Source organism: Mustela nivalis, assembly GCF_964662115.1.
Source record: "Mustela nivalis genome assembly, chromosome: 6".
Taxonomy (NCBI): domain Eukaryota; kingdom Metazoa; phylum Chordata; class Mammalia; order Carnivora; family Mustelidae; genus Mustela; species Mustela nivalis.
The window spans coordinates 91,532,047-91,551,100 of record NC_139025.1 but is presented as its reverse complement, the minus strand read 5'-3'; the positions used below and the strand labels follow the sequence as shown (position 1 = coordinate 91,551,100).

Here is a 19,054-nt window from a genome sequence, read left to right as displayed (position 1 = left end):
AAGGAACAGGAGTTCCGGGGTGGCTCAGTTGGTTAAGTGACTGCCTTCGGCTCAGGTCATGATCCATGGGGAGTCTGCTTCTCCCTCTGACTTTCTCCCCTCTCATGCTCTCTCTCTCTCTCAAATAAATAAAATCTTAAAAAAAAAAAAAAGAAAGAAAGAAAAGAAAGGAATGTTTGCTTGAAATTTTGTATTACTAATCCAAAGTCAGAGAGCTAGAATAATGACTACCAGCATTCGCTTCTAGCCAATGAAATAATAAATGGCCGCCATTTTTTAGTGCCGAGAGTAGTTAGTCCCTATGTTAACCTCTCATATTCGGTACCTCCAAGAGTCACAATCACCTTGCAGGGTAGATCTTATCATTCCAGTTTTATGGGTAAGGCTCAGAGGAGTTAAGTGACTTCCCTAAGGTCTTTCAGTTAATAAGTGATAGGGCACAAATTTAACCCAGACCCACCTGAAACAAAGCCCAACTTCCTTCCACTATGCTATACCTGCATTTAACTTGGTCAAAACAGCCATGCCCCTGGAAGCTTGAATTCCCAGCAATCTCAACAGGACATGGAGCCCTCAGAGGTTTGACTGCAGAGATTCTGATTCAAGTAAGCACTGGCCCCTTTTCATGTAGCCTTCATATTTTGGTGCACCTAAACACTACCATCTTCATTTTGCAGAGATGGAAACTGAAACGTGCAGCTTGGCCATGCCACTTAAGTAGCAGAGCTGGGCTTGAAAGTTGGGGTTTAAAAGTTAACTACACTGAATTCTGCCTCACTCATTTCGCCACAGTACTGAAGAGTTTCACACTGGTTATTATGGGGTAACATTATGATAACTAATGAGACAGTGGCTATCAGTGAACCAGGAAACAAAATTCCAAGGTGTTAAAGCTTTACACAAAAGCAAATGGTCTTTATTCAGTAAAGGCTCATTAAATATCTCTAAAAAAAAAAAGAAAGAAAGAAAAAAAGAAAAGAAATACCTTCCAAAGAAGTCATGTTGCTTTCTCTCTGTGACACAGAATTATGAAAAGTATTGTTCTTTAAAGGAGAGAGTTGAAGTTTAAGAAAAGCAACACAGTTCTACCAATTACAGAAAAATTATAGTATGTGTAGGGAGGTCATCAAGCAAAATTGCCACTCACCCTTCTCCAAAGACTGCCAGAAATTCACCATCATCACAGTGTCTCCACAGCCTTGATACAGAAGTTCAGAAGACAGAATTGATGTGAAAATTCTCATTTTTAGTATTTTGATTTGTTTTTCTTATTGCATTTATTTTCTTAAAATGTGAGAGTGACATCATCCTAAGCAATTACTTTATTCCTCTGATTTGTCAGATCATCATACTTAACTCATTGCAGATAGTGAGACAGCCTCTTGTGCCAGAAAGAGAAGAGAGAAGGGCAAGGTTGGGGATGCCTGTGACTTTTCTACGTCCCCTGGTGCCATGTTGGTTTTATCTGTCAACTTCTCCAAATCTAACTCTTCTAAGAAGCCTCCCCTACCCCCACCACACTCGTAGTAGGAAATGTAAGCTAAAAAGGAAACACCTGAATGCTACTGTCCGTGTAGCTTTGCAGAATAGAAGACTAAATCCCATAGATAAAGTTCAGGGCCACTGCTAGTAAAAGCTGTAAGGTAAACACTATTTGCACCTAAGACTTGTCATCTTCCATTTAGACACTGTCACCCTTTGGGGTGCCTAGTATCTATGTGGCATACCGTGGCTGTCCCTGGCATCCTAATTCAAGAATCCACATGAAGTATCCTATAGGCAACAAGCCATGCTCTAGAAATGTTTGTTGCTACCCCTTACCAAAAATCACTCACATTGGATCTTATTCTCTCAGGTTTAAATGCCTGTCTTCCCCAATTAGAATGAAGATTCTAGAGGGACCTTTGCTTTCTTCACTGGGGGATCCCAAGCATCTAGAATAGGGTCTGGCACATGGAACAAAAGAACAAACCCACCTACATCATTGTGTCTTTTGCTACTAAGGGCTTAAGTCAGAGCTTGCAGAACCCGATATGGCCAGCAGGAATGTTCCCTTTGTCCTATAGTATTAAAAAAAAAAAAAAAAAAAAAAAAATTTTTTTTTTTTTAAATTTGGGACCATTCATTTAAAATTTTAGCTTCTCTGAAAAAGATGGAAGATCTGGTACCAGTGTTAAGTGCGTTCCCTCCCTTCCATGCGGCAAGGCCTTCCCATTTTCCTGCCACTGCCTCTTGGCTTCCCTACGCTGAGACTGTCAGTTCCAGCATCAAGACACAAAGGATAGAATTTTAAAATGTAAGGATTCTTCTGCTTGGCCTACAGTTGCGTTATATGCTGCTGACACTAGAATTTGAGTTTGTGACTCCAATCTTTAAACATTTTCCTTCCAGGTAATGTCTTTTTGTTTGGCTTAGAGCACTATGAAGACTGCAATTGTATAATGATATGACCGGAAATGTCACACGTTTTGATGGAACAAATATTTTAGGCTGGTAGAGCTTCCACGTCACACCATGGAAGTGTCTGCCTTTTCTATCTGTAAATAGGCCCTTTGCTTAGGGAAAAATTAATATCTCTAGGTTCTTCTCATTTTCTTGAAGGTTCTCTCCTCCCTAAGCCTTCAGCCCTGTGGTATGCATTGGGCCTCTTGGTAACACCTCTTTTTACATTTTGAATGCTGCTTTTTTCCCAAATAACCGTATTTAGAGAGCTATTCCAAAATCTTATTGAATGGTTAATTACTTGTGGAAAGGGTATTTCTCGTCAGTGAATTTATATGCAAAGACAGCTTGACTACAGTCTACTTCCTGCCTGGAAGTAGCCAGTTAGAAACCACCAGGGAGAACAGCAAAGGTGCTCCAGGACAATCACTCAAGCCTCAAAGGAATTTTTCCTTGTGTTTGGCCATGCACATAATTAAGAATCACTGGCTAAGAACAAACTACTTGTTTGTTTCCCATTTTGGAGGACTTGGCTTTTAGCAGAGACTTGGTCTCTTCTTTCTGTCTGACTGGCTAAGGAGATTAATTCACAGAGACCCCCACTAGGAGGATGGGGGAAATGATACTTCAAAAGACGACCAAAACTATGATTTTACCTAAAGTGGTATCATTCTCAAAACAGAATTATTGTAATATAAAAAAGTCATTTCTGTTCATTGACATTTACGGGCCTTGGAGGTAATAGTATGCAACTTCAGCCTGACATTCTTGTTTAGTCTATATTTGTATTCTAACTATCAAGTTTTATGTTTAGGAAACCTAGTATCTTTCTTTCTAAACAACATTTGTCCAATATATGCATTTTTCAACTAAAATAAGTTATTTTATAGGCACTCTTCCCGTGTTTAAGGCTCAGCAGAAAACAAGCCAGAGGAAGTTGCTTCTCTCCTTGAGCTTGCATGCAATGTTCATATAATAAATGCATGAGAAAACGAAGAGTCTACCAGGTAGATAGAGGCTGAGCAGAAAAAAAGGTAACATGTAGAGATTCAGAGAGTTGGGGAAGAGGACAGGGATGTGTAGCAATGGTCAGAGAGGGTGATATCTGAGCTGAAACCTGAAAACAGGAAGGGAGCCAGTATGCACAGACAATGGGCAGGGTGCAGCAAGTGCAGAAGAACCCCCCAGTGCGCGTGCTCAATGTGCTCAAGTATCAGTAAGTCGGCAGAAAGGCTGGAAAGGAAGTAGTGTGAGAGAGAGGAAGTGATGTCAAAGAGGAGCCAGGGAGCAGACCTGCAGGGCCTCAGGGGGCATTTGAAGATGTTAGCAGTTATATCAAGGGTGACGACAAGCCTTTGGAAGGTTTTGAGCAGGGGAGTAACTTGATAAAATTGACTTTTTAAAATCAGTGATGAAGTTAATGATGATGATGGGGTATTAATAATACCTTTCATGCCATTCATTGATCATATATTGTGTGCCAATCCCTTGATGTGCCTTATGTCATTTAATCTTTGTAACGGCTGCATAATGGTAGTCACTGTGGCTGTTCTTATAGGGCAGATGAGTCAATACTAGGCAGGTGGTCATGAATAACTTGACCACTGTCACACAGGCCATACATGGCAGAGCTAAGCTTAGCAAAATACTGGTATTTTTAAATCCTTTAATATGGGGTGCCTTGGTGACTCAGTCAGTCAAGCGTTTGCCTTTAGCTCAGGTTATGATCCCAGCATCCCGGGATCAAGTCCCAACTCAGGCTCCTTCCTCAGCAGGAACCCTACTTCTCTGTCTCCCTCTGCCCCTCCCCACTGCTTATGCATGCTCGCTCTCTCTCTCTCTCTCTCAAATAAATAAATACATCTTTTTTAAAAATCCCTTAATATCTTTCATGAAGTTGCATGTCATAGGCCGTGGTAGATATGACTGACTTTCTTTTCCTGTTCACTTGATATCATTGTAGCCCTAAATGAAAGGAACCTTAAGCCTTATATAGATAATGACTTGCCTATTTTTCTAGACATTTTTAAAGTGAAGAAGTGTTATTATCATGTATAATAGTATTATTTTCTGATTAGAGAGAATGATATGTAAAAGCACCACCTAAAAATGAAACCTCCTAAATAAATATTGTTCCTACAGAACACTGGTTCTTAATCTATATATTCAGAGCTGTATCACAGTATCATGGATTTCCCTAGTAGTCTTAAGTATTTTTTTTTTCCAAGGCATTTAAAAACAGTATTCTGAGAAAGGGGACCATAGGCTTCGCCAGACTGCCAAAGGAGCCTCTGTGTGTAGAGACAGTGTGTGCAAGGGTTCCAGTGAATTTGTTTGAACCCAAGCAGAACCACTGTAAAAGGTTCTGGGTTTCTGATGTTTGGGGTTGGGGGGAGAGTGCCAAGTACATGCCAAAGCTCACCAAGAGGCCAGCCGTAGCTGGGGTGACCACCTGTACCAATCTGGCCAGAATTGTTCCAATTTATGTTTTTGTACTGACGTAATTATTAGTTATCACCTTCTCCACTCTCAAGAGTGTCCCAGTGAGAACAGTAAATTATATGGACACCATTAGCTCTCGCCATTCTCAAGAAAGTGGGAGTAGGGGACGGGCGGATATGGAATATAGCCAGTTGAGAACTCTCTCCATCCAGGGCATCTGGTAGGGGCTGCCAACCCCTGCATTCAGAATTATTTTGACAACACATGGGTGTAACCAAAGTTAGAAGATGACGCAAAAGATAGGATGGAAGAAAACACCGTTTTAGTAATAATTATTTCTCTTTCACAGCCAAAAAAGAGCATAAAATGGAAGAAAGTCACTTGGAGAATGCACAGAAAAGGTAAGTGGCTCTGACATGGCCTTAGTCCTTTCTTTGCCTAGCTGTTCCTTTTTATGATTGTTATTTTTCAGTGCGGTCAGATTGCTCTGCAACCATCACCACCATCTATCTTCAGAACTAACTCATCTCCAAATGGAGCTCTGTACCCATTAAACCAAAACTAGCCTCGTTCTCCTCCCCCACCCCGGCTCCTGGTAACTGTTTTTCTACTTCCTGTCTCTGTGACTTTGACTAGTATAGATACCTTATATAAGTGGAATCAATACAGCATTTTTAAAAACGATTTTATTTATTTATTTGACAGAAGTCACAAGTAAGCAGAAAGGCAGGCAGAGAGGGAGGGGAAACAGGCTCCCTGCTGAGCAAACACACACACACACACACACACACACACACACACACACACCCCACTGTGGGGCTTGATCCCAGGACCCTGGGATCATGATCTGAGCTGAAGGCAGAAGCTTTAACCCACTGAGCCACCCAGGAGCCCCAACACAGCACTTTTTAAAATTTTATGACTGGTTGATTTTACTTAGTATTCTGTCTGACTAGCCATTCTTTTGGCCCCATTTGTTGAGATCCATGAGCAGTTAGATTCTATCAGAATCTGAAGGGAAAGCTCTATGATGAGACTTGGAAATATTTCTCCTCAGAGAGCACAGAACCATTCAGAAGTGAGTGACAAGCATCGCATCATGACGCGCTCTACCTCACGACAAATTTCTCTGCTCCTCGGCCACTTTATGGAAGTTAGGAACAATGTGATCCTTCCCAGCATTACAACTAGATTAAACCAATTATTGTAAATGCCTAAGAGACTTATTATTATGTCTTTCCTCAGATCTGAGAGGATACGGTAAACAGGGGGCAAGTGGGGATGAGGGTCTTACCCTTATATCTAAAAAGAAATTGGAAGAGACCTCAGAATTCTTCTGCCCTACCCTCACCCACTTCAGGCCTCTTCTTTGCTCTTCTCTCTCTTATTAGAGAGCAGAACGGAGCCATCCAGTTCACCCAGTAATCAGTGGCTCTGGTCTCTGATAAAGGCTTTATTTTTGTCAGCTGACCAGGTCAGTCAGCTTGGCAATGCCTCCACTCTTAAAAGGGTGAGTGAAAATATACTGAAGCATTCTCATCTTCAGCACAGAGAACACTGATACATGGTGCCGGTGCCAATTCGAGAAGTATTAGAACACTCAGTGAGAGGTAGGGGTAGGAAATAGCCTAAAAGGACGGCGAGCTTTATAGATCTCTGAAGCAAGGAGTTCATTAAATGCAAATAAACAAACTCCAGAAACCAACCATTTCCTCCTGTCTAGCCACAATTTCCAAGAGTTCTGAAAGCCTATAGACCCTGCTGTCCGATCAGCTTTGATGGGTACCAACAACTTGCCCTGCTTCCAACTACCAATCAAATTCAAATGCAGATGAAAGTGAACTTGAGGCAAATCCTGCATTTTTAAGTGCAGACATGTTCTTGAGTCAGGATATATCATCTTTGAAAACCCAAGCAATCAAAACACATGATGATGTTCTTAGATTTTTGTGCCCCTCGGTCAGCCTTATCCCTATATTAAGTTTTCCCTTCCTCCTGTGGAAAGCAAATACGTCCATGTTCCAGAAGAATAGTGAGTCCAGAAGAGACCATCCACAACGGCACACTGCTGTTGGGCCAAACAGAAATTTGGCTTTCCAGGGCGGATGTCAACTTTCTAATATTTCTTCAAGATTCTTGCTTAAGGAAAAAGGGGGGCCAACATTCGCGGGGCCAGAGCTGCTGCTGTGCATTAGCTATGCTGAGGGGGCTCATAAATTTTAGTTGTCAGTGTTTTCCGTGACTTTGTGGTGAAGGTAGTGCAGCTTTCATGTCCTAGATGAAATATGTTAGATCCCATCTTTAATGTAGAAGCCACAGTTGTTTGCCTGCACTTTTTAAGGAGGCTGGTGGTCAATGTTGCAATATTTGTGTGAGGTTTAGTAAAGTCTTCTGTTTTGTTCTCAAGAGAAACAATTTACTCTGAGGCCACGGCATGTTTGCTTTTCCTAAGCAGTTTCTAGAGGCGTGTGTGTGAAACCATAAGGGGACACGTCCCGCTCTGGCATCTCCACACACAAAAGTAAAACAGCTCACGTCGCCACAGGCTCTTCAATAGTGTTGTTGTCTGTGCTTTAAAAATATTTAGCTGAATGAAAAAGATAGGAATCAGACAAGGAATTGGCGTGGCGGGGGGGGGGGGGAGGATAGGGGAGGGAATAGATCGAAGAAAAGAAGTTTTACGGAACCTAACAGATGATTAGAAATCAGTCATATAAAAGTTGGAAGCTATTTGAGAGTTACCTGCTGAGAAACAGAAATTGCAGAAAGCACGACAGCCCCTTTGTCCATTGGAAAATGGCTGTTAAGTATCATCAGATTTCAGGAGGACAGTAGTCTGGACCTTAGGAAGCAGTTGTAGACTCATATTCTAGCCCTTTAGCTCCTCCTTGAACACAGGGATAACCCTGAGTTCAAATAAGGCCCATCTTTGTCAAATTTGCAGAGTGCCAAAGCCAGGCCACCCCCGGGCCTGTGTTTGCTCTGGTTCTTCTGAATTCACTTGCATTCTTAGTTTTTCAAACATACCCGGGGCGGGGGTGGGGGGGGTACGGGGGCAGGAGAGGGGGCATGCTGAAATTCACTATTTCCTTTAGTCTCTGCCCCGTGCAAGCAGTGCCTCCCAACCCCCAGGAGGAGAGGTGGTGAGCATTCGGGGTTAGCGCCAGTGCAGGCTGGGAAAAGTGAGGCCTCCAGGATGTTGACATGCTTTTCTGAAGCTCTGTGATAACACCCGAAGCAACCCTGGCATTTGCAGCATCTGGGTCTCAGGATCGAGAGTCCAGACACCGCCAGAGGTGCTGGGGTGACCCGTGAGGCACAGTGACCAGAGTTCCTGCCCTCTTCACTATATCCTGCTAGGAAGTCCTCTGTTCCTCTGAATACTAAGAGGGAAAGACTCTCTCTTCTCTATTAATGCACAAGCATGGGTGTTTCCATATCGACCATAAGGAAGAGAAGAACGATGATGATGGGCTCTACCGGGGGGGCACCTGTGTCTAAAGTGGAAACTGAAAGAAAGAAAGAAAGAAAGAAAGAAAGAAAGAAAGAAAGGAATAAGACTTTTATTTCCTAAATGCCTGTGTCGATGAGCACGAGCAACAGAAGGGTGGAATGGATAAAGGATTTCCCTGAGAATCAGGGGACGCGAGTGGTGGGCCCAGCTCTGCCCACGGATAAAGTCATTCAATCTTTCCAGGTCTCTGTTTTCTCATCTCAGACATGAGAACCTTAGACGACTTGGCCTATAAGTCCCCTCCAGTTCTGAAGCCCCGGGATTCTGTAAGAAATTCACAGCCTGTTCCTGTCGGTTACATAACCCTCTACGGGTGTGTTTCCACGCCACAGTCAATATAATTTTGCTTGTGAATGAAACGTATGCCATAGAGCGTACATTGGGTTTTATCAGTATTTTGACTGCCACACAGTTAGGAGTCACCTGATAGTGTGACTTTCTTCCATTAATGGTTTTGTTCCAAATTATGTATGTTTGGAACTATAAGAGAGTCCCTTAAGGAATTACCGCAGTTATTGCCTTTCTCTGCTTATACACTTCCAGTCTTTTAATAACTAGGAGCCAAAATTCCCTGGCCGGTAGTTTTAATTTGCATTAAGAACAGATTTATTATTTACAGAAGCACCAAGAATTTATGGGACTCAGAGCTGCAGCTCCAGCTTGGATCTCACCTAATCATAGCCATGGAATCAATTAACAGTTCATCTGTGAAATGTGATAAAATCTTATGAGATTCATATTGCCCAATAACGGAGAACGAGATGAAAGTATTCTCCGTAATAGTGACGGGGCTTCGGGATTTTACAATTGCCATTGAATGGAGCTCCATTAGAAACTCAGGATTCAGGATAGCCACAAAAAAAAAAAAAAAAAAAAAAAGAAAAAAAAAAAAACAACGCTGTGTCTGAACAGATGATAGAGCACTGAGTAGTAAACGTGGCCAGCCATTCCTGCTTTGATTAGTTTCCAACACCCCAGAAAAAAGGGCCATTTATTTAAGTGTTCTTGCTCCTGGCAAATGAGCTTGGGAGGCTTTGGGTGGGTGGAGGTTGGGGGTGGGGGACTAAGCACAGAGCTATAAATTGCTACAAAGCTAGCCCCTCCAAGAAGGGCTGCTTGGGAGGCCTGAGCCGTGTGTGTGCAGTGAGCCTCTCCATGGGGTAGGTCAGGAGATTCTCGGGGCTATGCCTGAGAATCGACTTTGGAAAACCTGGATTCTTTTCTGGCCAGTTCAGAGATTGTCTTTCCAGGATCAAAGATGGTTTTGCACCCAAACCTTAACGTGCCTTCTGTTATACCTCTTTCTATGTATGCATCAGTGGTTTCTATTTTTGTAGTGTATCAGGCTTTAAAGTGTAACCTTCTCGGAGATCATCTGCTCTGAGTCTCCTGTCTCATTTCACCCTCAAGGAAACAAGAGTCTGATGCTGAGTGATTGACCTAAGGTCACAAAGCCAGCGGATGGCAGAATGAGGGTAGAATAGTCTCTTGATTTTCCGTGAAGCGCTCAACAGAGTACTTATTCCCGATGGGCTGTCTAACTGACCACTGCGAAGGCTGCAAAACCAGAATATCATCACCACATGAAGAGCTAGTAAATGACGTGGGTTTGAGACGAAGTCAAACTCCTAGCTTTACCAGCGCACCCCCCTAGAGTCAGAGATGCTCATGTTCATACATGTAAGGTGTGACCAGGAGTATCACATTGAATTTCCTGGGGAAGTGGTTTAACCAAACGGGTTTTCTGAGGCTCAGGATAAGCCACACTATGCGGGCTGGGCTTCTGTCTTAGAGAATGAATACGTGGGAAACACCCCCAGTGACCCGGCCCTGAGGGTGTGGACAGTTTCTCACCGCCCTCGCGCCCACCTCACTCTGTTTTTTACCCCCTACCTGTTGCAGTTTTGAAACGACGGTAGGATATTTTGGGATGAAGCCAAAGTCCGGTGAGAAGGAGATCACACCCAACTATGTGTTTATGGTGTGGTACGAGTTCTGCAGCGACTTCAAGACCATTTGGAAGCGGGAGAGTAAAGCTATATCTAAAGAAAGGTAAGGTTCTGATGGCATCATCAATACCCGCTTCAGGAGTCCAGGAAACTGCCTTGTCAGACCTCACCAAGGGAGTACATTTCACACACATCAGGGTTTTCTTTCAGATCAAGTGGACACTGAGGAAAGATTATTGCCTGAGGGCTCACGGGGAAATCTAGGGGAGGCGTGCTGTCGCACAAGCAGATAGCTCACGTGGTCTGATAAGTTACACTTTCTTAACCCCTTCCAATTACTAGCTAGTAAATGAAAGGGGAGCTGTGCTAATTTGCAACAGATTGCTTCTCTGTGTATTTTCACGTTGGCCCAGGCTAAATGAGGCAGCCTTGCTGTCGCAGACAGTGCAGACAAATAAAAGTGAATGCTTTTCCCATTAATATACTGAACTTGCATCAAAAGGAAATCTCAGAGACTCGGGCCACACTTAACACAGTGTTGAAGCCCCGCTCTGGATTTACAGCGCGACTTCTGACTCCTCGTATCCTGCTGAGGACATCAAACTGCTTGCCGCTCAGCCTCATTGCAGCCTCCTGATTTTATTAGTCGTGGGTAGAAGAAAAATCTCCACTTGAGTATAGGGAGAGAGAGAGAGAGAGAGAGAGCTCATTCTGCTTAGAAAGAGACTAAATTTGGCCCTGCTTATCAGAAAAAAAAAAAAAAAAGCATTTCTGCTGGATCACTGTTTTGATCAGGTCACCACTGTTCTACAAAGGGTGTCATGCATTTAAACTTCAAAAAGGTCTGGGTGTACTACCGCCGCAGAACAGATGTATGAGAGTGTCATTCAAAGCGGAGGAGAAGGAGACCAAAAAAACGTCTACAAATTAAGGGAAATGGTTTATCCAACTATAGCACCCATAGCTCACTAAACATTGAGACCTGGAATTCCGTAATTCAGTATTTTTGTTCTTGTGATCAGAGAAATGGCATATACCTAATATATCTATGTGCTTGTACGCACATACTATACAGTAATACATTTCACCTTAAAAAGCTATTTTTGAAAGGATCCATGTTTAGAGGTTTTTGACCCAGTATTCCCAAGTATCTAATTATTACACTCGGGGACTATTTTCTTAAAAAGTCTGCTTCCCCCCCCCCCACCCAATGATGTCAAAGACCTTTAAAAAATGCATATCAGGGGGTCCCTGGGTGGCTCAGTGTGTTAAGCCTCTGCCTTCGGCTCAGGTCATGATCTCAGGGTCCTGGGATCAAGACCCGCATCCGGCTCTCTGCTCAGCAGGGAGCCTGCTTCCTCCTCTCTCTCTCTGCCTGCCTGCATATCAGCATTTCTCTCCACCACTTCTTCTTTGAAAACATGGGAATTAAAGTGAGTAGATCCATTATATAGATACAGTGAAGCAAAGGAAGAGTTGTGACATTGTTAACGAAATAGATTATTAATAATAATGTGGAGGACGGGTGTCTGGATGGCTCAGTCAGTCAAGTGTCTGCCTTCAGCTCAGGTCTTGTTCCCAGAGTCCTGGGATCAAGCCCCGTATCAGGTTCTCTGCTCAGCGGGGAGCCTGCTTCTCCCTCTGCCTGGTGCTCCCCTGCTTGTGCTCTCTTGCTCTCTGTCATAATAATAAATAAATAAATAATTAAAATCTCTAAAATAATAATAGTAAGGAGGAGAAGGAAAAAACCCTAAAACTTTTGGTATCTGATTTCTTGCTCTTGCCCTGCGGTTGCCTATTTGGTCTTCTCAGCTATCTTAAGCTCCTGTGGCACAGATTCTATTCAGTGAGCCCCACAGGAAAGTGATAGAGCCGAGCTCCTGTCCCTCTCCCAGGGAAGCAGCTCGCCAGGCAGCTCTCCACACCCATACCCGAAGGCCAGACAGTCCCTTGGTGCATCCTGCATGGACAGCCTTTGCGTAAGATCTCATGACTCAGATTTTGAGCATCACCCTCAGTGAATTTGCTCTTCTAGTTGGAGCCCAGAAAAATGGTCCGGGGGAGGGGGGGGGAAAGAAAGGGTAATTAACTGCTTTTCAGTTTAAGAATCATCTTTTGAAATACTGAACTGTAACCCACATTAAGGCGTTATCCCCCATCACAGAAGTCCGAGTGGACAAACTATGAGTCTGCCATGGCACCCAGCCTTCCTTCAAAGCGCTGTTCCCTGCTGACCACCAGCCCATCCAGCACGGCTTCCTGGGGGCAGCTGGTGAATTGCCTGCTTCACACTCTGTAAACCAACACCTTTCAAGGGTCATGACTTCACAAGACCCTTCTCAGTTCTCCTCATTTAGCAATTTCAGGGGTCTCTCCATTCCAGCCATGCTTTTGCGAGATGGATCACCAAGGTTGCCAACCTCGAAAAACATCTCTGAAGTTAATGACAGCTCATAAAATATTTTTGGAGGCAGTTTGTTTCCAGAAATCTACTTGTTAAGAAACAAGTAGCACATTATGTATACGGCTGTTCATCCAGTTAAACAAACTGATTAATATCTGGGGTCTTCTTGTGATGTGAGGTGTTTTGTTTTGTTTTGTTTTTTCATTGTCCTCTACCTGCTAAGGATTTTAGCTTTTAAACTGTGGGAGTCACATGTTCATTATGCTAAAATAAGCATAACTTGAATTCTTCCATTATAATTACACGAGAAACAACATGATCACTTTATTTGGACACGCATTTAATCATGTTCAATATTATTATTTTTTATTATGTACTTTTCCCGGAAATCCCAATAAGACTAAATATCAGGAAGTAACATCACATAATACAAAGACATCCTTAAAAAGGAAATTCAAAACCCAATGAAAACCTAATAGCTTGCAAATTACTAGGAAAAAAAAGAAAAAGCTATAGTTTGGGATTCCATCAAAACTAATTACACCTATTTGATTTTTAAATATACTTGAAGGCCAATTAAAATCCCAGAAATCATTGGGACAAATTAAGGAGAAATAATTATATTTTCCAAGGTGTAAATTCACTTCCAAATGAAATGGAAGTGTTGAGAACTTCTTTAGGCCACTTGGAATCAATTTGTGGTGGTAGAGAATATTTATTTCTTATTCTGCTTAACATGGTTTTCCACCAATACACATTAGCTTGATGCAAAATTGAAACTGATGCTGTTACTTAACAGGGTGATAGTTCCCCCTCATAAAACCCAGAATAATATCTAAACACACAAATGACTGTCTTATTAAAACATCCCATGTTTTTGTTCCTTAGGAGTGAATGATAAGCTGTAGCATTAGGCTGGTGTCAGGATGCAGTTCTGGTTTTGAGTAGAGGAGACATAGTATTTCACTAGGGATATGATTTACGTTCAGATCAAGTATATCAGTAGAAGAGCAGGATACTATATGACGGTATATTAATGTCATTAAATTGTCCTTGGCATTTAAGCAAGCATTAGGCAAAATAGCAACTTGTGTATATAGGAACAAGTCCAGGATGCTCCAGTCCCTGGACCTGCTCCCCAGGTCCGCCAGTCCTCATCCTGTCCCAAATACTGGAATTTATCTTTGCCGTGAAGTATACCAGGCCCCTTCTGATTACAGGCAGTGCTCGGTAGTACCAAAAAGACCTCTAGATAGAGAGTTGGAAACCAGCATTTTTATGTCAATAATTTGCTATGTGATCAGTCTCGGGCCAGTTGCTTATTATGTGGGGGGACACAATTGTCACACTGTTAAAAAAACGTATTGGGATGCTCTCTTCTAGCTAGAAATGTCTGTGATTCTAGAAACTACTTTCTTAGTATTCTGAGGGAAAGTGTGTTTCATTCCTGAGATAATGGCTCTCACTTTGTTCTTCAGCTCATTAGGGATTGTATAGGAAGGCATTTCTGGCCAAGGCCTGGCAGTGAGCTGGGGAGAGATTTGGGAGCAGGAAGAATTTTCCTTGCCATCTTGGCTGGTAAATGTCTGTAGTCAACTTGCCTTGTGCCCTGAGTTCTTCCCCTACAATAGTAATATTGGTCTTGGAGACACTGTTTTTTGTTTTTGTTTTTTTTTTTAAGTGTGCACACAAAAATGTTTTCCTCTGCTCATGTGTATCGAGCATTGCATTTAGTGACTTGCTAAAGTTCATCAAAATTGTTACTCTCAGAGGCAGCCTTGCCTCATTTTACCTTTTCATGTACTTTTGTATTTGTGCTTCTTAAAATCCAAGCATACAATGAATTTTTGTAGCACATATTTTTCTACCTATTAAATCAACAGATTATCTAAGCATATGCATAATTACAGGAGGTAAGCTAATTTTTGCTACCTTTATTGACTACTCTTTATTCATTTTCTGCTTTTTTCTTTTTTTTTTTTCTTGTTTAATTACTCCAGGATATAAGACTCTTTCTTGCGAAATATTTCAGTACTAGGATATCTTAAGACTGCTCCTCACACATGCACACAAGAGACCACAAACCGCTAGGACCCACAAAATGAGCTATGAATTTGCAAAAGGTAAAGAACTCTTGGGGGATTCATGACTCCAGGAATAAAATCTTGGCAAATAATTCACTCTGAGCCAAAGCAAACTTTAAAAGTGCCATTTAAAAAACCCGTAATGGGTAAGTAATGAGTGAATAAGGAGTTTGGTGAGTTTTATGAAAAATGCAAATAAGAAATCTCATTACACACATAGCTGTAATTTACACTATGGGGGAATAAATGGTTACTTTCTCATTTTTAGTTCAGTTCAATACCAACAGAGTTTCTGTTCTAAGTGTATTACTTGTCATGATTATGGTTAATTATGCAGTTGCCATACTCTTGACGGCAGATAGTTGAGAGCTGTTGTGGAATTATCCCAAAAGCTGTCCTCACAGCTCCGTACCGTTCAGGTCACTTTAGGACCAGGAGTTGGAAACTTAGAGAGGCCGTCACTTAGCCCACAAAGGAGCCATTGATCGCAGTGTAGATGTTGCAGAAATTCCTCTCTTTATATGATAAATATTTTCCTGGAAAAAGTTCCACAAACTAAAATTTTTATTTATTGAATTCCGCTTTCCTACTGACATGCATACATGGTCATTACAGTAACTCGTAACAAGTTAACGTTCTCTTCCCTGGCCCTCTGTTGGGTGGCCAAAGGGTCTGTATACACTTGCCTGCTAAGAAGCGTCCTATGTTGAAGGACTCCTGCAGTAATTCAAGTAATCACCACCTAGTAAATTGGCAAAACTTTGCATTTTTCTAAGTCACATTTGAAGACAAATATACAAACAGTAAATGTCCCAAAGAGCTGACTTACAAGCAGAATTACCATAACCACAAAAAAATCAAACCTGCTTATTTCCCAAGCAATAAATTTGAAACTACTTTGGCAGAATATTCCATGAATAAGGAGAGGAGATGGTCAACTTAGAAATGGTAGCACGTATAGGAGCATTGATTTGGAAAAACAAAAAACAACAACAACAACAAAAAAACACCTCTTTTGACCCTCTGCCCTCTGGAAACTATCATTCCATCTCTTTCCTTTCCCTTCTAGCTTCTTAAAAGAGAAGTTTGGGTTTATTCTTACTTCCTTTTTGTTGGCACAGCCTGCCTTTGTCCTGTATCGATAAGGATAAAGCCTCTGCTGCCATAGGAAAGGCCAAAGTAACTGCTGCTTAAATAAGAAAAATTTATTTTCCTTTTGCATAAAAATCTGTGAAAACAGCCGCTCCTCCGTGAGCCCCTCATTTTCTTCTATTCCTCAAGAGAGAACCTTTGCCGAAGTCCAGATGACTTTTCTCTTTTCTCCTCATACCCTCTCCCTAGCTAGTCCCATCTAATCTCGTAGCTTCCCTGACCAGCTCTGCCAACCCCTCATGCCTTCCTTCCCAGACCCAAGCTCTGAGTTCCAAGTCTTAGATCCAAATCTCCTGCTGCGCACTAAGCATTCCCCCCAGGACACCCAGTGTCCGCCTGCAATTCAGGAAGTCCCCCTTGGAATGTATTCTCTCCCACCTGAGGCTGCTCCTGTCAGTTTCCCAACCTTTAGTCTGCATCACTACCCTCCTCCTAGCAGCCAAAGGCAGTCTGAAAACCTGATTCATCCACAACGTCACACAATCATTTTCCACCCGTTGCTGACCTCTCCGTTTTGCCTCCTCAGTGCATATTCTTCCGGACCTTCTTTTCACAGTGGCTCTGCCCTCCTTCAGGACCTCGGCTCTCGCCTGGCTTATTGGAGCACCCTTCTGTTCTCCCTCTCTCTGTGTTTTCTGTGTCCTCTCTAACGTCCCTCAATACTGGACCCAGTTCTCTTCCTAAAGCAGAAGTTAGATTACATCTATTTCTTTAAACATATTCCGTGATTTTCTATTACTGACAAAATAAAGGGAAGAGAATTGGCCATGGTTGGCACGTATACTCATTAACTCACTGTCTCCTTACAACAGCCCTGAGAAGAGGGTGTACTCCTACTCCATACAGAAACGCAGAAGAGAGTGGATCAATTGCCAGTATCACAGTTTCACTAGGAAACAACAGAATGGGGATTAAAATGGAGGTTTTCTTTGGCACTAAAGCTTGAGTTGAGCTCTTTTTTAAAAAAAGATTTATTTGAGGGCGGTTCAGTGGGTTAAAGCCTCTGCCTTCAGCTCAGGTCATGATCCCAGGGTCCTGGGATTGAGCCCCACATTGTGCTTTTTGCTCGGCAGGAAGCCTGCTTCCCTTCCTCTCTCTCTCTGCCTGCCTCTCTGCCTACTTGCAATCTCTGTCTGTCAAATTAAAAAAAAAAAAAAAAAAAAAAGGTTTATTTGAGAGAGAGTGCACCCATATATGGGCGGGAAGGGGCAGCAGGAAAGGGAGAGAAAGAGTCTCATGCAGACTTTCTGCCGAGTACACAGGCTGACATGGGGCTCGATCTCACAACCTTGAGATCGTGACCTGAGCCGAAATCAAGAGCCATATGCTCAGCTGACTGAGCCACCCAGGTACCCGAAGGTTGAACTCTTTCAAGTACTCCATATTCTCTCCCAAATTAGAGCGTGGGCCTCCAAACCACTTGCTCTTAATTCACTTTCCAACCTCATTTCCTATAGCCTCATCCTGCATGTCCCTACCCTGACGACTCAGTGTTCCTCCCATCTGCACATTCTTGCTTTGTGTTCTCATTGGATAATTTCTTTACACCGTATTGTCCCCCGTTATTCTGCGCTGGTCAAAATGTAGTCATTTGTTAAGGATTACCTCCAAAACCAGCTTCCCTAGAAACTTTCTGAAATGCCCTTCAGTAGAAAAACTGCATCTTCCTCTCATCTCTGAACTATACTCTGTGTTGGTTTTTACTGTATTCAGCCAAGTTTAGGAACTGCTAGACTTGGGTGATCTTGAAGGTATATTCCAACTCTGATATCCTATGATGTTTAGGTAGAAAATGAGCTGAGCATTGACCGAGCAGATGAATTAAGCTTCTTAGAGAGGAAAGGGGTAAGAAGAACATTCTTGGAATCACATGTTGCCTCATTCATGAAGTATTCCCCAGTCTCTGTGACTTATCTTTTCACCACAACTCTGGGGAGTTACCATCCCTTCAATTTTGGCATTAGTGATTTCTTTTTTATTAATTTAGTTACTGATATTTTTCTCCCTCGAATGAGTCATGAGCCCCTGAAGACAAGGGCAATGTCTTATACCTCTTTGTTTTCTCTTGTATTTCCTTATACATAGAAGGTGCTCAATTCATATTTATTAAATAAACCATCCCTGTGTTTTCTTTGCCATGTTGAAATTGATTACAGGATTTGCTGTCTGCTATTGATAGATGAGACATCTTACTTCTTTGGATTTGGGTAATAGGATTCCCCAAATATATCCCATATGGGTTGCTTATGCCCAAGCGTCTAAAATCTTAATAGCTTTTGTTAAAGAGGATAGACATGTTCAGAGCAAGAAAGATTAGTCAACAGGATAAAACAATCACCCTCTCTGTTCTTGACTATATTACTTTCAATTTATCTTAAAAAAAAAAAAAAAAAAGGAACTGAAGATCCTTGGGACTCATGGCTGTGCCAACGGTCCAACCTTTTTGGAGCTCAAATAAGAACTTGAGAGAGCATCTGTCCACACTCTATTTCCTTGGCTTGGCAGACAGCAATGGAAACCTGCAGTAAGTCTCCTTCATTCAGCTAGTATATATCTAAATTGTTATCTGTGGGACTCCTGACAGCACTTGCCTTGGGCAGAGAATAGATGGAATAGGGGCCTGCCTGGGTAGTATGATTTGAGGGGCGCCAGAAAGGCTACTCTGCTCCACACCATCTTCCTGTTTCCTCACCCATTTTGTTTCAGTCACCCTGTGCAAATAGGCTCTGATCAATTCTAGATTTTGGTGAGACTTGGTAGGTGGTGTAGGTTCCAAAACCAAAAACAGGGGGAGTTGGCGTCTACAAGCACATGCTTGTCTTCATTATCAGGATTGGAAAGGTCCTCCAGAGACTAGCTGTGCCTTGCAATTAAACCTGCAGATTAATGACAGGGCCGGCTTCAGATTTGCAAGCTGTCTCCCAGATTCCCCTCCCTGAATGAGGAAACACAGTGCTGTTACCTTTCACTCTGCACCTACATTGCAGGGATGGCTTGGGGTGCTTCGTCTACCAAGTGCAGAGTGATTGGCTTTAACTGCTCGTGCATTCCAGGGCAAGTCAAGGGC

The 19,054-nt window shown here is 42.4% G+C and overlaps 1 protein-coding gene across 14 annotated transcripts in view; it reads left to right on the top strand.

The window, feature by feature from the left end:
* Nucleotides 1-19,054, top strand: part of FMN1 (formin 1) — a gene marked incomplete at its 5' end in the record, with an annotated part of 414,033 nt that overhangs the window by 366,218 nt on the left and 28,761 nt on the right. For all 14 annotated transcript variants that reach the window (XM_082734303.1, XM_082734305.1, XM_082734302.1 and 11 more), the window contains 2 exons: nucleotides 5,234-5,285; nucleotides 10,301-10,450. In XM_082734303.1, the coding sequence (XP_082590429.1) occupies nucleotides 5,234-5,285; nucleotides 10,301-10,450 (202 nt within the window). The remainder of the gene's footprint in view (nucleotides 1-5,233; nucleotides 5,286-10,300; nucleotides 10,451-19,054) is intronic.